At 53.9% G+C, this 20,017-nt stretch overlaps 3 protein-coding genes across 6 annotated transcripts; 2 read left to right on the top strand and 1 right to left on the bottom strand.

The window, feature by feature from the left end:
- Positions 1 to 3,838: 3,838 nt before the first annotated feature.
- CHCHD10 (coiled-coil-helix-coiled-coil-helix domain containing 10) lies at positions 3,839 to 6,254 on the top strand. The gene is made up of 4 exons (XM_062590366.1): positions 3,839 to 3,907; positions 4,967 to 5,170; positions 5,410 to 5,557; positions 5,997 to 6,254. The coding sequence occupies exons 1-4, from the start codon at positions 3,839 to 3,841 to the stop codon at positions 6,014 to 6,016; spliced, it is 441 nt and encodes a 146-aa protein (XP_062446350.1). The 3' UTR covers positions 6,017 to 6,254.
- Positions 6,255 to 7,419: 1,165 nt separating this feature from the next.
- On the top strand, positions 7,420 to 19,754 carry LOC134148182 (uncharacterized). 4 transcript variants are annotated; one of them, XM_062590032.1, is made up of 7 exons: positions 7,420 to 7,593; positions 13,964 to 14,160; positions 15,200 to 15,550; positions 17,212 to 17,565; positions 18,337 to 18,411; positions 19,064 to 19,242; positions 19,545 to 19,754. In XM_062590032.1, exons 2-7 carry the CDS (start codon positions 14,100 to 14,102, stop codon positions 19,596 to 19,598), a joined length of 1,074 nt encoding a protein of 357 aa, XP_062446016.1. In that variant the 5' UTR covers positions 7,420 to 7,593; positions 13,964 to 14,099; the 3' UTR covers positions 19,599 to 19,754. The 4 variants fall into 4 exon arrangements, with proteins under 4 accessions (XP_062446016.1, XP_062446017.1, XP_062446018.1 ...); XM_062590033.1 differs by lacking the exon at positions 7,420 to 7,593 and adding an exon at positions 11,031 to 13,110; XM_062590034.1 differs by lacking the exons at positions 7,420 to 7,593; positions 19,064 to 19,242 and having other exon boundaries at positions 11,031 to 14,160.
- On the bottom strand, positions 7,774 to 10,698 carry C17H22orf15 (chromosome 17 C22orf15 homolog). Its single transcript, XM_062590365.1, has 5 exons — positions 10,563 to 10,698; positions 9,301 to 9,387; positions 8,932 to 9,057; positions 8,480 to 8,554; positions 7,774 to 7,931 (listed from the first exon to the last, which is right to left on the bottom strand). Exons 1-5 carry the CDS (start codon positions 10,585 to 10,587, stop codon positions 7,774 to 7,776), a joined length of 471 nt encoding a protein of 156 aa, XP_062446349.1. The 5' UTR covers positions 10,588 to 10,698.
- Positions 19,755 to 20,017: the final 263 nt, after the last annotated feature.

The raw sequence follows: 20,017 nt of genomic DNA, 5'->3' as shown, positions 1-20,017 counted from the left end.
AATTTGCAGTTAACCTAAATAACTTAAATGCAGGTACACCCATAGCACTACCCAGATCTGCCCATGCATGTAATAATTAGGGTACTCCAAGCGCAGACCTGTAGCGTGGGAAGCAGTAAGTTCTGTAAGCATCCGGAAACGGCTACCTGTTCCCGGTGGCATGTCACAAGGACAGGGAAGTGATGCACTGCAGCATTGCCGCCTAGATACAGTTTTGTGGAAACACACCACTTCCATGTGGCACCTTTCCCTCTGCAATTGCCTGGTGGAACTACAGCCTGCTGAGAAAGACCCCTTCTCTGTTGTCCAGATGGAGAAGAGATGTGTAAGAGACCCACTAAGGGAGAATAGTGCATTCCTTATCTATGAAATAACCTCCTGAAATCCAAATATTTGGGGAATTCCTAGATCTCTTTGTAGCAACCTTTTAGCTGTGACAGCATGAGGATGTAAGTGAGGCAAACTGAAGGGAAAGATTATTACCTGCTTTTAGACTAACTGAGAGAGAGTAGTTGGAAAATACAGACGCACTTTGTACAAATCATGTTTTACCTGATCCTATTGCTAACAGAAGGAAAGATATCAGCCTGCCTGTGCACTTTGCAGGGACTGAATAACTGTGCAAGTTATTCAGAAATGGACACTTCTAAATAAATGTTATCCAGAACTATTCAGGAACTGGTTACTGTGTTAGAGATTTATTCCCTATCTTAATCCAGAACTAACTTTCAAGTGTAGGCAAGCCTTAACACTTGAATTATAGAAGGAGGGGTCTTCTGGAGTGGGAGAAGAGAGAGGCAGAGATGAAGCTGCTTGATTGATTCAAAGATTATATTTAGGCTGAAAAGTAGAAGGAATTAGGAAGTCTGCCCAGGGAAGTTGTGGAAACTATTGTGGGGATATTTAGACGTAAACTGAGTCCTGCTATACAAATACCCTGAAGGGAGAAATTGCTCCTTGGCAGGGGTCTGCACTGGGTGCCCTAATACAGTATTTCCACCTCCACTGCTGACAGTTCCCCAGCTGGGAACAGAACTTGGGTGCAGTGGGCTTGAGGTGGGTGGCGTGGGTGCAGGTGAGCGTGTGGAGTTGTGTACGCAGAGCTTTCTCAGACAGCCACAATAAATCATCTCCTTAGCAAACCGACGGTAGCTGTGCTCTTCAGCACATACCCTTCCTCCCGCAGCACAGAAGAACTTTGCCTCTAATTAACCAATTCAAAGGGTCCCAGAGACACAGCTTAAAGGGACGCTCTCAGCTTGAAACCTCTTTTAGCACGTCGTTCTGTGTGCAGTGGAACTAATGAACTTTGATTTCTTATGACTGGATGTCTTGCATTCCCTGTGCCCCTGCAATGCCTTCATCTCCTCCCCCAGAGCATTCCCAGCTCCCCCCCACGGCCACAAGCACTGAGCACTGATGGGCAAGGCACAGCTCCCAGGCAGGTGGAGGAACCAAATGAGGAAGAATTTGGGGGTGTCTGCTCTGAAGAGGAGACCTGAGCCTTGCCTGTTTGAGATAAAGTCCCTGTTCTCAGAAGCGTTGGAGCTATAGCTCTTGCCCTGCGAGCCCTGTCCGCCCAGCTCCTGCAGCTGGGGGGATAGCTTGCTTTACAAACGCTTTCCTCTTCCTCTCACGCTGGAAACTTGATTCTACAAAAACACTTGCACAGCGGCTAATTACCATCCCTGCAGTGACTTAGCTCTCTAATTCCTGCCAGTCAATGAACCAGCCCAAAGAGCTAGTTTTCATAATTTATTGAACATATGAACACAGCCCCAGAGCCATCACATAGCTGATTTCCTCCCCCCGCTTTCCCCCTGAGGAACTTCTGGATCCTTGTCAATTTGGGAATTTTTTTTCACTTCACAGAGCAGAAGGAGCCTCCAAAGATGGTGTGAGCAGCAAGGCTTGTCCCTAGGAGATACTAAGCAGGCATATGGGCCTGCAGAGGCCCAGGAGTCCAGCTGGAATGCCAGGGGAGAGATGATTTTGGGGACATTGGTTTGAAGGTAAAACAGGCATCTTCTATTTTGCACTAGTGATTTGAGGACTCAGTTTGGATCTCTCCATATGTTCCTACCACCCAATAATATCCACGCCTTGCGAAGGTTTTCTTCACCTGCTGGTTTATAATACAGAAGGCTGCTGCAAAAACTGTTGTGTTGGCCAATGGCTCAGACTACATCATTCCTCCCCACACTCCTCCCTGGCTCCCTCTTCTCTCTGCCCCAGTTGTAGACTGCTCCTCTCCCCTTTCCAAGCCCTTTATTATCCTCCTCCCCTCCACCCATCATCTCTCATGCAACAAAGGCAGACTCCATTGCCCATTTCCAACTAGCCCCTTCATGCTCTCTCCTGCTCTGTTCCTCATGCCTGGGAGAAACAGCCTCTGAGCATTTGCAAAGCCACCTCATCACCTCCTTTAAGCTCTTCTTTGCCAGGACATCTGCAGAAACCTTCACTGTAGCTGCTCTGTTGTTTGCCTGCTAGCAGGGCCTCACGGCTCCCTCCTGCTCCATCATCTGCTTGTGCCCAGGTGTTGCTTCTTGACTCATGCCTGGACTGCAGAGAGCCTTGTCCTTTGCGTATGGACTCCCTGAGGCCCTGGCTCCCCAGCACTCAACAGAATGTGGTCCTCCTCCAGTGGTGGGAGCTCCCCCAAAACAAACTAAGCCAAGTTTGGGCCAATGACTCCAGAGGTCAAATGATGCCAGGTGCTGAAATTGAGGCATAGCACAGTATTGGTTTGCCCTTCAAAGTATGTTTTGTTATTTGTCTGCAATGTAGTGGGACAAATTGAAATGCAAAGTGAAAACCAATTTTGGAGCAGGTGGAACTGTGGTCAGTGTTTCCTGTGGAGGTGAAAGCCATTGCATAAGGAGAAATTCTTCCTCACCTCCTGCAACCCCCCTCCTGTTACCAGAGAGTTTGAATGGCCCCTCCAAAGGTCCCTCATAACGGGGCACCTTAATCCCTAGAGAAGGGGTCAGGCTTGGAAATACTGGGCCAGGCGTGAGAGGCTCGCACTTCCCTGCCTGAAAACACCTGAGCTGCAGCTGCCTCCTTGGCTGAAGCCTGATCCTTGTCAGAGACGCCACTGCCGCCAGTTCAGCATCAGCGTTCACTTCCCCACTGCCTGCTTGAGGGGAATTTCTTGCCCGCACCAGTAGGTATCCTTTTGGCAGTATTTCAGCTACGGGTTCCTCTGTTTCACTTGAGTGGGAGATAGGCCGGGACCCTCCCTGGACATAACTCCCAGTTCTCTTACAAAAAATATTGAGAGTGGAAAAACAGATGCTGAAGATGTGGCTGTGTTTGCTGGGCAGGCATGGAGAGCCCAGCTATGTCCTGATCACACCCCGTGGGGATGTTGCTCCAGACGAGCAAGGAGTTTCCACACTGGAAAAGGACCACAGAAAACACCCACAGATTTTGCCAGTCACCATGTCTCGTCTTGAAATCACGGCTCTGAACACTAGTCCAGTGAACTACCTGAAGCTAACGTGGAGCTTTCCTGAAAAATCCCTCTGTATTACCGCAGCCTGACTAATCCTCCGGGTGTTTGGTTCCCAGTAGCCGTGTGCTCCTTCGGCCGCCCCTCTCCAGACGGCGATAGCTTGCGGGCAAGAAACAACAAAGGCCCAGTGCACGATTCTGTGGTGATAATGCGTGTGCTGATGGAAGGCGGTGGCGATTTCCAGACAATGCTAGGGAGAAGGGGTAAGAAACCCGCCTCCAGCAGAGGGGCCGTCTCTCACCTCTCTGCTACGGGGTGACGCTCTCCTTCCTGAGCGCAGTCAGGCTGTCTGCACTGGGTCCGTTTGCACCCGCTGCCATGAACCTGCAGCTGCGCTCGCAGCGTCGCCATCGCTCTGCTTGTGAACGAGCCCTGCGGAGTTTCGCGGTAAAGGTGGGGAGGTTTCCCACACCTTCTCCGTGCCCTCCTGCCAGGAAAGGGAATCCGCTGCCTCAGGGAACTTCTCCTTTTCTGGACAAGTGTTTTCCCCTTTCGGAGAGGTGAGAACGGCTCACGTTGAAATGAAACAGCAGGTCACCAACGTATTTCACTTGTTAATGGCCTTGGGGAACATTCAGGATCTCTGCCTGGGGGTGGGTTCTGCCGCAGAGCTGACCGCAGGCGCGCGATACGGTCACTGCAGGAAAACGACCTTTTCCTTCCAGAACAGAAAGGGAGAAACACTCGTATTTCTGGAAGTCATTTGTTATAGAAAAGAATAGGATGAAACTGCAAGTAGGAAGGACAAAATACAGCCAAAAGGGAGTAAGAGCAGCTCGGCGGCTCTCCGAGCGTGGCTGTTCCCTCTGTAGGCGCAGGCACCGCGGCCATTCCGACCCGCGGGACTCCGCCCGGCCCTGCAGCCGCTTCGGAGAGCTGCCGCGTCCCCTGCTCGGCGGCGGGGCCGCCCGCCCGAGCGGCGCGGCGCGGCGCGGCGCTCCCTCCGCGGCAGCTGCGCGCTGCGCTGCTGCCGCGGCCCGGGAAGCAGCGCCGCGCCCGCCCGCGCCCGCCGGGGCCGCGGGACCCGCCGCGCCGCGCCGCGCCGCGAGCGCCCCCTGCCGAGCGCGGCCGCCGCGGGCGCCACCTGGCCGCAGCCGCCATCTTCCCCCGCTGGGGCGGGGCGGGGCGGGGCGGGGCCGCCTCCCGCGCACGCGCCCCGCGCTCCGCCCCGCCCCAGGCCGAGGGCGAAGCGCCCCGAGAGGGCCGGGCCGGCCTCGCGCGGCGTCACTGCGCCTGCGCGCGGCGTCACGTGGCGCGGCGCGCCCCTCTTAAGGCGGCGCGAGGGCGGGGGTCAAGGAGAGTGGCGAGGTCATGGCGCGCGGCGGCAGGAGCGCGGCGCGGCGCGCGGCGGCCCCGGCCCCGGCCCCGGCCAGGTACCGGCGCGGGGGGCGCGGCGCGGTCGGCGCCGCCGCTGCTGCTGCCGCCGCCGCCGCCCCCTGACCTGCCTCTCTCCGCAGCGCGGCCCCGGCCGCCGCGGCCCCGGCGGCGGCGCAGCCGGCGCAGCCCGGGCTGATGGCGCAGATGGCGAGCACGGCGGCGGGGGTGGCCGTGGGCTCCGCCGTGGGCCACGTCGTGGGCAGCGCCCTCACCGGCGCCTTCAGCGGCGGCGGCGGCTCCGCCGAGCCGGCCCGAGCGCCCAGCGCCGCCCAGGTGAGAGGAGCGGGCGCGGGGCGGCCCGGGCCGCGGCGGCGGCAGGCGTGAGGCGGCTCCGAGCGGCCGGCGGGGCTGCGCGGGTGCCGCGGGCGCGGGGCTGGCGCCGCAGCCGTGTGCTGCCGGGTTGAGGTTGCCTCGAGGGTCGTGCGGGGGCTGCTGCTGCTGCGGGGAGCTCGGGGAGGCTCGCGGCGGGGGTGCCCGTCCCCTGCCCTGCGCCAGCCCGTGCCCCTCCGCAGGAGCCCCGGCAGCCCGCGTACCCCCAGGCGCCCTATGGACCCTGCCACTACGAGATGAAGCAGTTCCTGGAATGCGCCACCAGCCAGAGCGACCTGACCTTGTGCGAGGGCTTCAACGAGGCCCTGAAGCAGTGCAAATACAGCAATGGTGAGGGACTGTGCTTGCCCCGCAGCTGGGGCTGGGCAGTGGGTGAGCTGCTGCTGGGGGGGTATCTGAGAGGGGCTGTAAAACCAGTCTCTTGGGGGGAGGGGGTCTGCTGCCCTTCAGGGCATTAAATGAGAAGCCATTGCTGCCTCAAGTGCCTTTCCTGTCCTCTGGAATGCCACTGGGAACTGGAAATGGCAGAGAAACGGTCTTGGTCCTATCTCAGTGAAGATGAAGATGCTTCAGACACCCTGTGATTCTTCCATGGCTGCTCTGGGAAACCTGCTGCTTTCTCCTAGTTTCCTAGTTCCTGCTTCATCTGTTAAAAGCAGATTCAGTGTATTATGATTGGATCTAAAAACTTAGGCAAGAGCTTTTATTGAACTCCAGCTGCTGGTACTTGCACCTAGTGTTGAATTTGTGTTTTTTTCCTCCCCTGTAGGTGTTTCTTCTCTCCTGTGAAGACTCCCCCCTCCTGTAGGGGAAACGAGCCCGGTATAGAGCCCAGCTGGCTGCAGGGAGTAGAGGAAGGACAGACGGCTGGGTTATGATGTGCAGGGAACAGAGTGACCAAATAGTCTTCTAGTGGCAACTCACTTCTAGACTAGTAAGGAAGGAAGAACAGTTGGACCTATGAGATGTTGGCATTTGTATCTCTTGCAGAGAAAGAGGAAATAAAGGAGACTATTTGAAGCTGTAACTTGTGCATTTCCTTTATTTATCCTCAAGCTACAGTTAAGCCATGGAAATGGTAAATGTATCAACTCTGCTTACGGGACAGGGGACAACTTCATTTCTCCTGCAAGCAGGAGGTGCAGCCTAACAAGGACTCTGCCTTTGACTTGAGGAAAGCAAATCCACCACCAAGCTGAGGCTTGACAGGCCACACTGTGCATGTGGTGGGGCCTGAACAGAGGTCATCTGAGATGAGTCCTGCTGTATTTTGAGTGACTTAGATTCTTCTTCTATCAGTATCTCCTTCCTGAAGAGCTGCATTCTGAGCCAGGAGCTAAGAAAATGACCTGTCTGGTTGCATGGCTTAGGGATTGACCTTATTTAAAGTCTGAACAGGTTATGCAATATTCTCAAGGTCACTGTGATCAGGCAAAGTTCTTAGCTGGTTACTCACTGCAGTTGTAGCACAGTCTCATCCAGTACTGCCTGCAGACTCCTCTAGCAGGAGACTTGGGTCTACACAGTGGTGTGTAAGATACTAGTTGAAATAGAACTACTGAGACTTGAGCTTGAGTTTCAGTAGCACAGCAGTGAATTTCAGATCCTTAACTGGATTTCCATGGCAGATTTAAATCTTTTAAACAGACAACACGTAGCTGCTGAGGATATGGGACTAGTTCCCTGCGTCTTGCCTTGGTTTGTGAGGAAGTCCAGATTTAGATGCTTAGAGTTGGCAGCAGATACTGGAGGCTGCTGATGAAATTCCTGCTCCCTCTAAATGTCAGGATTCAAATTCTTTGTGGTAATTATGTCCTGAATGGTGCCTAGCCTTGTCTGGGTGCCCTGTGCTCTCCTGAGAGACAACTGGGGGGAAGCAGGTGCCAGATACAGCTAGGCTGCCTCTGTGAACGGGGTAGCTACCATAATGCAGTATTTCCAACTTACTCCCTTTAAGAAATAATGGTTGGACTGATGTTTGTGTGGGCTGATCTGAGTGGGGAAAAAAACTGTCAAGAGTGTGCGTAGTAACTGCTTTGTGTCCTCTGACCAGTGTGGGTTAAGTTCTGAGCAATGCCCCTTCTGAATTTGCGGGGCTGCTGGATGTAGCTTGAACAGCTTTACCTGATGAATGCAGAGGGCAGTGAGCCTCTAGAAGGGCTCTGTCCTTGTGTGACAGTGTTTGAGGCAGGAATGTCTGATCTGATGATGCTTGATCTGTGTTTTTCTTTCAGCTGCTGTGGTTTGAAAGGAGGTGCAGGTCCTTGTAGCACAGGAGTACAAATCACACTGCTGAAACAAATGACTCCTTGGAACAGGCGGCAGACCGCAGCTGCTGCGTGTGCCTGGCTGCGGTGCAGCTTCGGGTGAGGAAGTGTGAACGTGCAAGAGGAGTGGGAGATGCTAGGAAGAACAAAGTTAAATAGCAGAGGGTTCTTGCTCTGCTGGGGGACTGCTGAGGCTAGTTCTGTGCAGCAGTGATGAAACCTGCTGTAGTCACTGCAGCTGTGAGCAGCAACAGGCCTTGCTCCCACCAGGCCTGTACTTCATCTTGGGGTGGCCTTTAGCTCTGAGCTCTTCTTGCGCTGTGGGGTTGGCCTGGGCCTGGCTGGGGTGCTGGTGAGGGACTGAGCCCTCCTCTGCATGGGGCCCCTCCTCCACTGCTCTCTCAGCTGGGGGCTTGCTGACAGCTTCTGCAGCAGATCTGTGGAGCAATCCCAGAAAACCTCTGTTAGATAACTGCCTTCAGTGAGTCATTTGCTGCTTGGCATGTTGAGTGAGGCTATGCCACCTCTATGGCTTCAGCCTAGCAGGTGGAGTTCAGAGTTTCCTGATCTCCTCTGTTCTTTCCTCCCTGTTTGTGCCAGGAAAATGTCTGCTCTTTACTTCTGATCCCTCTGTGCTGTGCGGCTAGTGCTGTACTCTACTAGAGCCTGGGGTGTGGGGAGGTTGGCAGTACGAGCTGACTGTTGTGCTGCCTGGGAGATGCTCTTCTGGAAAGAGGCAGAAAGAAGCCAGAGATGCTTCTCTTGCTTCCTAGGTTCACCTGTTACGCACAGCAGTAACCATTCCTCTTGGGCAAAGTCCCATAAAAGTTTCTCCAAGCAGTCTGATACTGTGTTGTGAGGGGGCACTGGGAAATCCAGAGAGTGACCTTCCCTTGGACTGCGCACGGGGGTTGTGGCAGGGAGGAGACCTGAGCCTGCACCTGCCAGCCCCTCTGCGGAGGTGAGGTTGGTGCCTGGCTCTTACCTGCGAGGTCAGGGTAGTGCTTCCCCAGGTTCTCCAGTAAGGGTTCATAGCAGGTGGCTTCAGTGCTTTCTTCTCCTACCAGCGGGATGGGAGAATTGGGTTAATCTCTCTCCTGGCAGAAAACTGAAGTAAAGATGTGTAATTGGGCAGGTGGCTCTGCTCATGAAAGGCTCCCCTTCCCCACAGGTGCTACCTCAGACTGCAGGACACAACACTGTGATGTGCAGCTCTAGCTTTTCGTGTGAGCTGATTCCTGCCTTCTCTGAGCTACTGTGCCATGTCTAAATGATTGCTGAATAGAGCCCCTCTCTAAGCTGCATCTGCTTCTAGCTGGTGACAGGGTTTCCCTGGTGTGTGGGACAGTTGCTTGAAATGCTGTGTGAAGCTTCACACTCAGAGCAGACCCTTCCTGGCATTGAGGGTGAGCTGTGTCATCTGGCTAAGGAACTTACGGATGATTCTGATGAGGATGTAGCGCTGCCTTTCTTGCAGGTATTTACTGGCAAATTCAGATGCAGAATTTTCTACTTTGCTCAGGTTCATCAGGGCCCCTGATTCATCCAGGAGATCAATGTTGTCTAAAAGGAGAGGAGAGAGGTGATGTTTCCATGTGCCTCTGTGTGGCCAGTGTCAACCTGTGGGGTTTAGAGGACTTTTCCGTGGAGTTATGCAGGGAAGAGGTTGCCGAGGTCTGGAGGTGAGGAGGTTTGCCTCCCCTTCCTCTGCAGTTTGCCACGAGCCCTTTGTCACCCTCTGCTGTGCCCCTCTTAGAGGGAGAGTGTCTGGCTCTCAGTTGAAGGCTGCTCATGAACACACAGTACCTTCTGGTCTGCAATGACACTTCCTCTCCAGGTGGGCCATGAGGATGAGGACCCGGCACTGCAGGTTCACCAGCTCTTGGCAGTTGGCTGTAGACATGAAAAAGAGACCTCAGATGGGAGAAGACTGCAGTCACCCCGGATCCTGGGGACCCACAACCATCACAGCCCAGCCTGGCTCAGGCACAAAAGGGGACTGGGAATGGTCACCACTGGCCTGGGCAGTGAGGGCAGGGCCCCTGCCTGCCTGTTAGCTGATTTTGAGCTACAGTATCGCAGGCCACATGCTCTGGTGCTTGGTGCTGGGAATGTTCTGTGTCAGGAGCTGGGCTGGGCCTCTGAGTGGGGTGTGAATTGCTCTGCTTCATAAAGTGCCACTGTCCTTTCACTTAGCTTCATCAAATGGAGGAAGCAGGAAAATCCGTGAGCTGCAGCCCCTGGCATTGCCTTGCCATCAACTTGTCCAGGTCACGTGCGGAAGGAGTGGAGATCTGGGCTGAGTCACTGTGGGATGTGGGCCATGAACTCTCACCAAGTTTGGCATGACTGAGAAATTCCCTGGGCTGACGAACATCAGATCCAGCTCAAATAGCAGAGGGAGCAAAGGCTCCCATGTGTGTCTGGCAGCTCCCACAGCAAGTCCTCGGGGTCACGCAGAGACTATTGGCCAACGGTGGACAAGGCCAGGACAGCACCTTCCCACTAGCCTGGGTCTGCTCGTTCTCCCTGCAGGCTATTTGCTCTCTGAAGCAAAGTGCCGGGATCTGAGCGAAGGGAGCCCTTCCCATGCTGTGGACGTGGCAGGGAGCCAAGGAGCTCCGAGTGCTGCCCTGTGTGCCTCTCTTTCTGGCTATGTCTAGACAGGCAAAACCCCCTCCAGTGTTTCTTGCCAAGGCACTGCCCAGAGCACGAGGTTGGAGATGTGCAGCAAGGACAGCCTGTGAGTAGCTCTGCTGTAGCACAGCCCAATCACCCACCGGTGTTTGCCTCAGGCCTGTCTCCCGGCTGGTAACAGCTCTGCTGGGGCAGGTTTTCTGACTTGCTGTGCGAGAGTTAAAGATCATTTAACAGATGAGGCAAGGGAAGCTGCTACAGCCCAGCAGGGTTCTGCTGCTCTAAGCTCTGTTCCCAAACCACTAGGCACAGCTGTGCACTGAACTGCCTTGTCTCCCCTGCCCCTGCAGGGCCACCACCTGGTGAGGAGACAGTCCAAGAGACCCACCCTCCCTGAAAGCCGAGTCAAAGCCAGAGCTTTTCCCACCTACCTCCGTATCTCACTGTAGCGAACATAGCGCTTCTCGGCACACCTCTTCCCAGAGCCTCTGTCCTCCCGCTGGGGCTGGGGCTGTGTTTGCCCCTTGCGCGGGGAGCAGTCCTGCAGGCCTGTGGGAATGACAAAATGCCCGACGTGGGTAGGCCTGGCGGCGCTCAGGGGAGGGGCTGCGTTTCCAACCAACGCTCTGGGTTTCAGCAGCCAGATTTCCCAGCAACGGGGAGCCGCTCTGGCGGATTTCCAAGTTCTGCAGCCAGGGAGAGGAGAGGGGAGAGCAGAAGCTGTGCGAGCAGAACGGGCCGCTTGGGAAGGCTGCCCAGCCTGTGTTGTCCTGGACTCTCTGGATTTCAGTCTTTTCTGAGACTTGTGTTTCCTGTCCCGTGTTTGCTCCGCAGCCTGTCTGGGCTTTGGTGGTGCCTGACTGTGCCCATCCTGCTCCCTGCTGAATCCAGCATGGCCAGACCAGCAGCAGGGGCAGCTGCAGTCTCCTGAGATGGGCAGATACCAACAGCAAAGTCTTCCCTCAGGACAGCTTTGCCCTGGTTTGATGGGGATAGTTATGGGCTAGGATAAAACCTGCTTTACCTGGGTGAGCTGCTTCTGTTAACTAAGCACATCTAGTACCGCGTGGCAGAGGAATAATGCTGGCAGAAGAGGGTGAGCACTGGGCTGCGTTCGTAGCCGCTCTTGCGTTTAGTGTAGCCAGTCGCTTTTCTGCACCCGCGGGCCGCCAGAGCGGTCTGCACTGCTTGTGCAGCACCCACATCTTCCGCTTAGCGCCTGAATATTGATGTCCTGTAGCATCGTCCTCTTTTCCTGCCAAGAGGCTGAGATCAAATCACTGCCTGAGGCCAGCCAACAGATGCAGAGCACCTAACAGACTGGAGCAGGTGACAAAGCTGGCACCCAAGGAGTGACCTGCGGGGACCCAGGGTGCGGTGCTGAATACTCAGTGCTCCTGGGCCCGTGGACAACTTCCCTGTCATCGTATCTCATGCAAACATCATCCCTCCCTGCATGGGGAAAGGGCTCTGCAGCCGTGCAGGATGCAGCAGAGCCCACGTGGGGCCCTCGGCCCACAGCACGTGCAGGCAGAGCTGTGCCTCTGTCCCCACTCCTATTACTTCTCCCTCGAGCAAGTGTGAAACCTCAGAGCAAGGTGCCAACTCTCACCAGCCTCTCTAGCGCTGGAGCCAGCGGGGCTGCAGCTCTTGCTGCGGAGGATGTCCTAAAATCAGCTTGTTCTTTTGCGACCTCGGTTTCCTGACTGAGTGTCTCTGAGGCCAGTGGGTTCACGCTCTGCAGGTGTGAACAAAAGGTGCAACAAATGGTTGTATTTGGCTTATGTGGGGGGATGTTTTCCTCTTTCCAGGTCATAGAAGGTTGTTCCAAAGATCTCTGGATCCTGCATGCATGCTGAGAGGCAACCACAGAGAGGCAGGCGGTTTGGATCCTCCCAGGCCACGTTCTGAGCCTTCGGGGTGGGTTATAAGCCAGGATTTGGTATTTCTGGTCTCCAGAAGCTGATGCAGAGCCCAAAGGAGGGCACGAGAGTCTGCTGAGCTGAACAAGGCCATGGGAAAGCATATTCCTGTGGTAAAAAGGCTTCTTGTGAAAAGCAGGAAATTGGCCACTTAGCCCCAGCCTTGATGTCCCCTCTCTGCCACCTGTCTGGGACGCTCAGCTTCATCTGTGGGGCGCCTTGCCTCTGGCTCCTGCCCCAGGGGAAGATGGCTACAGAAGCAGGCTAGCAGAGGAGCACTGCGGTGAGGTATGGTGGCGGATGTGTTGCGGAGACCGTGGCTGTGCTATGGAGATGTGGGGCCTCTTTGGCATCAACCCGGTGGCTGCTGTGTGCAGAGGAGCCTTGGAGAGCAGCTCCCATGGGTGCCAGTCTGTGACATGGTGCCCAGGGATGGCAGCCTGCTGATATAAAACTTGCATTCTCTCTGAAGCTTTTGCCACCACCAAAAGGCCTGATTTCTCATGGCTGTTGCAGGACCATTTCCTTCACAGCACTGATGCTCTGAACAGGGTTGCAGTTTGAAGCTGTCCCCAGGGAGGTGGTCGCCAGGTGAAGGAGGAGGCATTTGTGCTTTGTTTTGCCCCTGATCTGCAGCAAATTCAGTTCCAGGAATGAGCATATAGAAAGAAGATCTAAGAGAGGAATGAAGAGGGAGGCAGATTTGTCTGCCTGGGAAAATGGAGCTGAATTCTCTTTCCTTCGGGCAGAAGCAGAGACCTGGGCTCTGCCTGATGGCTCTCCACATCCCTGCTGCAGCCTTGGGGTTGGTGGGCTCCTGATCACCATGACTGGCTTTGGCTGCTCACTCCCAATCCCTGGGAAATCCTCTGAATCTGAGCCTGGTGCAGAATCCCCTAGTTTCTGGAGATGCCAAGTCATGGTGCCAACAGAGACAGTGGATTTAAGGCACATGAAACTTCCCTCTCTCCACCAAACCACAGCATGTTGCAGAAGAAGAAATTACCTGTCTCTCTGCTCACAGATGCCTGCCACCGAGATTCCCTCTCCGTCACAGGTGCCAGCTACACCCTCTCACAGATTACTCCATCAAATCACAACTAACTAAACCCAAAACAATTCTTGCCAACATATTTCTATTTGCTCTAAGACAAGAGAATGGCTTATGGGCCTGAAAGCTTTTCTTTTGCATCTAGATAGATGCCCTTTGTTGGGCAAACAAAGGCCAGGGCTGGTGCCTACCTGCCTGGCCATGCCTGCAGTGAGCGACGCTGACTTTATGCTTGCACAGAGGATGTGGCCTAGGGCAGTTCCCAATTGCGCTGGTAGAAAAACAGATCTTGATAACCTGTGTCTGACGCTGCTGAGTTAAAGTTTCTAAAGGCGGGTTTAGGGGGTAGGTGCACGGTGCTCGGTTTCTGGGTCTCTGAGGAGCGACCGGGGAAGCAGTGAGCTCGACGTGCATGCGTGGCCTCTGTGTCGCCCCCTTGACACTGTACAGGTGAGGAGACCGTGGCCACCCGGGGGCTCACACCTTGCTGGGTCCCCGCTGTGCGCATCGTGGGGCTGGGGCAGGGGCATGGGCCCTCGATGCCAGTCCCAGATGCTGCATTGGGGCTGCCAAGAGCGCTGACGACAGCCCGTTGTGACCCCCGCTGCTGTTGCTGCCTCCCCTTGTTGGCATCCCCCACGGCCTCAGGGTGAGCTGGGGCCCTCAGCCCTGCCAGAGGAGGACACCCCGTCGGGGGACATTTGCCACGTGCTCTCTTCTGCAGCCTTGCATTCCCCCTCCCTTAGGGACCCACGCTGGGGTTACAGGGCTGCCGGGCACCTGTGCTGAGGGCTAGCCTGTGGGGCCGGGCTATCACTAGAGCCCTTTCGCAGGTTGTTTCTGCTTACGTGGTTTGCAGGTGGTGCTTCTGCAGGAGGCGAGAAACCCAGCGCTGCAAGAGGCTCGTGTGCAGCCTGCCTTCTCTCAAGTCGGCTGCAGATGCCAGCAGCGACTAGACAGGCTGGAGAGGGCCGAGCAACACGCCGGGGCTGAGCATGACTCTCCTCCTCTCCAATGCTGTGCTCATGCTCCTGCTGCCACTGGCTTTTCCTCAAGGTAAGCCCTTGTGCCACAGCCTTTTGGGAGGGCAGAGGTAGTGGGCACCCACCCCACCTTGGGTGGCTGGCACAGTCACGGGAAGAGGGGACGTTGCCCAGAGACCTGGCTGTGGGTAGTACTCAGCATCACCGTTGTCCTGGCAGGGCCACCAGCCATGAGTTTCCCCTGCGCAATGGCCAAACCACCCCCGTGGCTGATGGAGCCTGGGCTGAGGGCTGGTCTCTGTTCATCAGGTCTGGGTTTCTTGTTGACGTCCACTGAGACGTGTTGAAAACAGTGTTCTCCAGGGCTAGCCTACACCATTTGCTCACCCGAGTTGTACTCTGCCTCTTCAGAGGTTGCTGGAACAAAGAGGGAAACAGAAAACAGTTCCTGGCGGTTTTTGCAAAAGTATTTAGATGCTGAACTAGTGAAGGAAATATCAGCTAAGCAGCTCTAGATGTTGTCTAAGCAGTATAAGGTGCTTGAGTACATTCATTTGTTTATCAAGATCAAGTGTGCTGATAGCCAACAGTAGAAGTAAGTTAAGAAAGTCTCAAGATCATTTAGCGTTTGCTGGTGTGAAACTTACCCTGCCATGTTCCCCTTACAGCTTTTATATAATGAAACTGTGCAGGGCTGCTTGCTGTCCAGAGAGCACACGCAGCATCGAGTAAAAAGCTCTCTTGGCAGTGTTGTGTGCTGCGATTCTGGCTACAATAATTAGGGAATCCCATGGTGTGTTAGGGAGAGGCAGGCACATGAATGAGCCCCAAGACTTTCTTAGGCTCTCTCTGGAGCTAGAGAGAAATATAGGGCTGAGGCACTTACTGGGGAGTTTGGTGAGGGCTTCTGTGTGCCCTGTGATCCCCCAAAGTAATGAATTTAATCAGAGCATTGGGTCAGCCTCTCACTAGGACAACGTTTACTCTATACTCAACGTCTGGAGCCAGCACAGTAGTGTGGACTTATGCAGGTGTGGCCCTTCCTTGCCTGGGAGCAGAGTTTAGGTCTGAGAAAGTATCTGACTAACTCTCACTTTTGGTTTTGGGTTCAGAGGCTCTCAGATGTCATGGGAGCAAAGTGATGCTCGTGACTGAGGGGGAACCCATCTCGATTGCGTGTGCTTTCCACGAGCACTGTGGCACTGAAGATATCTTCTATGAGATCATCTGGAGCTATGAGGAGGAGTCGAGAAGGATCCTGCAGTTTAGGATGACTCCTCCCAAGAATACCTCCATGGTGTTATGCAAAGAAGGTCACTTTGGGGGTGAGCTGGATTTTGGAAGGTGCATGAGCTTTCTCAACATCTCAGAAGTGCTTATAAATGACACTGGCCGCTATCTCTGCTACATGAAAGTAGGGCACAGCAGTCCAAGGACAGAGGTGACGCACCTGCTCGTTAGAGGTGAGTTTGGCTCTCTTTCCTCTGTTCTGTTGTTTCTCTCCCTCCAACAGTGCACCTCCCTGAGACACCTTAGTTCTCCCTCTCACAGAATGAAAAATCTAAGATTTGAGTCTGGTTGGGACCGACCTGAAAATCTTTCCCAGTGTACCCAGGTGCTGTTCTTTTGTAGGTAGCTGGCCTCCCCAGGAATGCCGGCGGAGCTGCAAGGGGCCGGGCTGTGCCGCCTCCCGCAAAGCCAAGCAGCTCTGCCTCCAGCAGTCCTGGCACACAGTATCTCACCTCTTTTAACTGCCTCCAAAGAAGGACATGCCACTGTCTCCCTTGAGAATCATTTCCCTGCACAGCTGACCTCCCCATGAAGAAGGTCTTCCTAATGTCTACCGTGACTCTCCCCTGCATCAGTTTCTGCTCATGTTTAATAGCTGATAGGCTCCTTCAGCATTTTGCATGGGATATGTTCGCTTTTAACATTTTGGCTGTTTTTCAGAGAGCCTAACAGTCAGATTCTAAGCCTTTGGGAAGCATTAGCCTTGTTGGAGTGACTTCAGTGGACAAGGACCTGCTGACCTGCTCCTGTGCTGGGAAAGGCAGGAAAATTTGCATTTTAGCACTCGGATGAGGCACTGTTATTGCCACATAGAGCCTTGCTTTACATGTCTGACACTGCACCTCTGCAATTCTTGCTCACTTGCAGTGCAGCATGCAAAATTGTCTTAGCACTGAATTGCATCCATTTTTTATTTTATTATGTAATTGTGTTGTATTATGTTATTTCATAAATTTTCTTCAGAATTGTATTTTCTTCTGAACTTTCCCTCTTGTCTTTTTTTTTCATTTTCTATAAATTAGTGTGTATGTGTGTGTGTGCATATATATATATATATATATATATATACACACACACACACACATCTATATAGTCTGTATAACATTTATTGCCATTAGCTTTCTGAAAAGTAGTCAGAAAGAGAAGAAAAATACAACGGTCACTGGTGGCCATACGTTGTTTACAGCATAATAAAGTAAATCTTCTGCTCTTTATGCTTTAGCTTTCCCCAAAGCTGAAGTCAGCTTGGAAAGTCTAGCTGTGAGTTTTTCAACCGCAGAAACGTGTACTCGTCTCCAGAGCAGTTGGTGATCCCAGTGTCATGACAGCTGGTGACTGTGTGGAGAAGCAGTGGTTGCACACAAGTGTAATTTCTGTGGCAGGGGGTTGAGATTTTCTGACAAAAGTGCCCTGGGTCTCTTGTTTTGTTCCGTAAGCAGCAGATAAGCTTCGCTAGGCCGGTAAAGTGTAGGTCAAAGCCTTCACTGCAGCCCCCGCAGCAAACACGAGTTACTCACCAGGCTCTTCGTAGCCCTGAGGCCATGGTCTGCTCTTTAGCACATTGCCCTGGTATTTAGCAGGGATCTGTTGCTCTTATGCCAGAGGATGATGGTGGTTCAGAAGCAGAAGTGCAGGAATGATGTGAAACACAAAGCATCTGGTTAGGGCAGCAGTGGAGCTGAGCCGATTTCCACATGTGTCACCCCAGGATATATCTACCAGCTTGCGATGCCACAGAAACTCTTGTGGCTCTGTGCTTTGCCTGTGACTGGCAGTCTGCCAGCGTCAAAGCAGCTCCTTCATGGCCAGCTCCACAAAGCACTTTTCTTTGCAGGTCAGCAAACCAGTGCAGCCTCTAAGGGCCTCCACAGCTCTGCACCTCGAGGCAGTGAAGTCAGCTTGGACTGTGATTTCACCACCAACATGACCAGCAACTTCACAGAGGTCTTCTGGCTGCATGAGCGAGAGGAGACCCCACCCCAACTCATTGCGTGGCACCACAAGTCCAACTGCCCAGAGGGGAACAGCAGTGGGAGTCGCTTCCAGAGCTCCTTAGATCTGGAAAATCACCGGAGCCATCTCACCATTTCGGGGCTGCAGGACAGTGACAGCGGCTGGTACCAATGCGAGAGACTTGGGGAGTTTTCTGGCAGGCAGAGAGGGAGGGGAACCAACCTCACTGTGAAGGGTGAGCATGTTTACAGGGGGCGTGGGCTTGTGCATGAAATCCTTCTGTCTTGGTCTTTACATTTTACACTTAATCCATGGCCTGGACCTACCTAGGGCTTGATGTCACAGTGAATGTGTCACTTCTCATCTAGGACTTACACTTAAAATGTGTGGGATGACTCATGCTCACCGTGCCACCACCTTGCAGCATGTGGGGTGCGTGGGTAGGTGGCAGCTGGAGTTGTGGCTACAGCATGCTATAACCAGCACAGGCTCAGCGCTGGCTGCACAGTAAGTTGCTGCTGTGCTGCAATGGCGGGGCTTTGCAGGGCCAGACATGGTCAAGGAAAGACCCACAATTAAATTAAAACAACTACAAAACCACAGAATGTCATCTGTGACGAGCCACAACTTATGTGACTGTTGCTGCAGATGGTTATCTGTAAGAGGTGTTGATTGATGGTGATGTGGTCCTTTAAGAAACAGATTTTCATCTAAGCCTGATGATGATATGGATGCATTTAATTTTGTGTGCAAAAATGTCTTTCATGCAGTGTGACCCATAACAAAACCCAGCAGAGCTGTTCTAAGGAAATCCTGACTGCATTTGGTGCCTGGCCAATCAATACAGAATGTGGTTAATTGAAATTATGCAGTCATTTGGGCTTGCTCTGACTCATCTGGGGAATATATAATTTGATGCTGTGTCCCAGATGATTTGTTGCCAGAAAGATGTGATTCGTATTTCGAAAGAAATTCTTAAAGATTGGCCCTTTGCTCTCCTTTCCAGGCTCCCTGACTGTGCTGCTGGTGGCTTTGGGGAGTGCTGGGTTTGTTCTGGCTGCCTTCTGCCTGTGCCTTCTGCGTAAGTAATATTGGACAATTGCCCAGCTGTCATAGAATCATAGAATCAGTAAGGTTGGCAGGGACCTCTGGAGATCATCTAGTCCAACCCCCCTGCTCAGCAGGGTCGCCTAGAGCATGTTAGACAGAGTTGCATCCAGCTGGGCCTTGAATATCTCCAGAGAAGGAGAATCCACAACCCCTCATCACAGCAGTGTCTCTAGCTGTCTTCTGCGTGTCTATGAGGACATTTGCCCTTCGGCAACGTGGCTGGGGCATGGTGCTTTGCCTTGTGCTGTCCCTCTGCTGACACCTCACTGCATGGTGTGCTCTTGGTCAGGAGTGGGCCCCGGGGACAGCTGTGGGGCATCACGTGGCCATAGCTCGTGTGAGTGGCACTGCAGTCAGGCTGCTGCTCTCCCCTGGTGTCACCTGTAGGAGTGAGGAGTGCAGCAGGTTGCGGATTCCTCCATTTCCTGGCAAAATGCCATTCAGTAGTCAGTGTGACGTGGAGTTCAGCCAAAGGAGACACCTTTGGGATGGCAAGGAGGTGTGGGGCAAGCCATTGCAATCATTGGAAAAAGCTACCAGGAAAAATTCTGCTTGTAGAAATGAGCCCCTGCTCTGCGAATAGAAACACCACACTCGAACTTGGCCATGCTCTACTGCCACAGGTTGCTCCGACAGAGCTCTACGTCCCCTCTGCTCCATGTTTGACAGGCATTGTGCATGTGTGAGGAGCCCAGACACCTCGCCAGAAACGCCCGGTCCCTTCTCTGGGCCCACTGAGGAGTGCACGAGGGAGCCTGCAGGCAGGGAAGCCACCTACGCCAACCTTAGCAGCGAGTACAGCGTAAGCATGGGCCCTGTGCTGTGGCCAGAGCAGAGGAGCAGGCTAAGCAGGGCTGGGCTGCTGCTTGTCCCCTCCTTGCATGTGAATGAGCGGAGATGGGCTAACGTGTCCTGGCCTTGGCTATGCTGATATGGGCGAGGGAAGAGCTGCAGACCCCCAGCTGCAGCAGGACAGGTGCTGGTACCCCCAGCAGTGGGAGGCTGTGGCTGTCCTTCAGCCCTGTGAGCGGGATGACCAGCAGCAGTGGGCCCCCGCGGCTCTTGCTCTGCTGTGGCGTAACCAAGGTCACTCTTTGTTTGCAGCTCATCACTTTCCCTGGAAGGAGCTACAGTGCTGGGGGCCAAGGACAAAGGTGACATCCCAGGAGGGACAAGGAGCTGTGCTGTGTGTCCTCTGCTCATGGTGATGCAGATGGATTCCCTTCCAAGGTCCCTAGAGAAACCTCCTCTTTTTTGACTGCTGTTTCCTGTGTTTAGCAGGTGTATCAATTAAAGCCATTTGAGGACAGGCTGTATGAGTGTAAATGCAGGCTCTGTTGTGCTGGCTGCTCCGACTTTGCGTGGAGCTGGCTCTTGGTTGTTCTGTCACCTTGTCTTGCTCAGACCAACCTCTGCATCGCTCTGCAGCTGGTGGCATCCCCCAGGCACAGCTGCATCCTTCTCTCATGAAGGAAAGCCCCTCAGCCTTGCCAGGTGGAGCAAGGCCTGCGTAGGGGGCTTTCCTGTCCCAGAATCAGGAGCACATGCAAGCAGAGGTGTGCTGTCTCTGTCCATCT

The sequence above is a fragment of the Rhea pennata genome, chromosome 17, assembly GCF_028389875.1.
Source record: "Rhea pennata isolate bPtePen1 chromosome 17, bPtePen1.pri, whole genome shotgun sequence".
In the NCBI taxonomy this organism is placed as follows: domain Eukaryota; kingdom Metazoa; phylum Chordata; class Aves; order Rheiformes; family Rheidae; genus Rhea; species Rhea pennata.
Note: the sequence above shows the minus strand (reverse complement) of the source record. Positions and strands in the feature narration are given on the sequence as shown.